We start from the raw sequence: 985 nt of genomic DNA on the forward strand, positions 1-985 counted from the left end.
AGCCTGTCCTTTTGTCATGCCGGGGGATGCAGATGTTGATGCTTTATGGCGAAAAATTCATGACCATCCGTGCTACAAAGGTGCCCTGAAGCACTCGACACTAACGCTATACGAGGTCTTTCTCTGACGTCTCCTATTCTGTCATTATGCTGATGATCAATGTGCAGCCTGACAATCTGAACAGGAAGCCACCTGAAACACTTCATGATCGTACTGTCGCTTGTATTCGCACACCTCCAAAGCCTGCGAGGATGGACTTTGGAGACCGTCTGAACGAGTATTTCCCTGATGGACCTACCCCAGAGCATGAGAATATGATAGATATTATTGCTGTGGTTGGTTCAAGTACGTATTTTGTTCTCTGCCCGTCCACAAGATTTGGCCGGTTCCTCGCAAGTTTGACTAATCTGTATGTACAGCTGAGGTGCCATCTTCTGCAAAAGCCCACAGAGATGACAGTGAAATGACGGGCGTGGTCAATGAGTTCTTGAAAAATCTGGAGGGTCGACTTCGCGAGCATCTCAAGAGTGCACCGTGGCGGGACACATGGCAAGCCCCGCAGGGTGCTAGCCCCGAATACGCTCGATTCATCGAAGAACTTGAAATTCCTCAGGTGGAAGGGTTTCCTGCATTGCTTCTCCACAATTTAGGGGATGGCGTCGTTGACACAAAAATCATCTCACAATTGGGAGATGGGTTGTCAAAGTACGTCTCTTCTACTTGATCCTAATGTTCATCTTACACATGTTGTCACATCCTATCCAGAATGATAATTAACACATCTGGAAGTGGAAAGACTCGGCTGTTGCTTGAACTCCTAGCCACAAAATGGGGCTTTTATTTCACAACTCTTGCTGATCCTGCGAACCTTCGGCTCGGATCCACAGACATTCACGATGCAATATTCAAGTGGATTCCCAAAAGCAAAGGCTTCTGTGAGCATCCCAAGGGTGAATTTGATAATAACCATGTGCAGCTGGAACCC

General features: G+C 47.3%; 1 protein-coding gene across 1 annotated transcript in view; it reads left to right on the plus strand.

Moving 5' to 3' along the window:
• The first annotated feature begins 419 nt into the window (after positions 1-419).
• Positions 420-985, plus strand: part of FOMMEDRAFT_170476 (uncharacterized protein) — a 2622-nt gene continuing 2056 nt past the window's right edge. The window contains exons 1-2 of the mRNA XM_007270283.1: positions 420-705; positions 766-929. Coding sequence (XP_007270345.1) covers positions 464-705; positions 766-929 — 406 coding nt within the window. The 5' untranslated portion in view covers positions 420-463. The remainder of the gene's footprint in view (positions 706-765; positions 930-985) is intronic.

This window comes from Fomitiporia mediterranea (assembly GCF_000271605.1).
Source record: "Fomitiporia mediterranea MF3/22 unplaced genomic scaffold FOMMEscaffold_12, whole genome shotgun sequence".
NCBI lineage: Eukaryota > Fungi > Basidiomycota > Agaricomycetes > Hymenochaetales > Hymenochaetaceae > Fomitiporia > Fomitiporia mediterranea.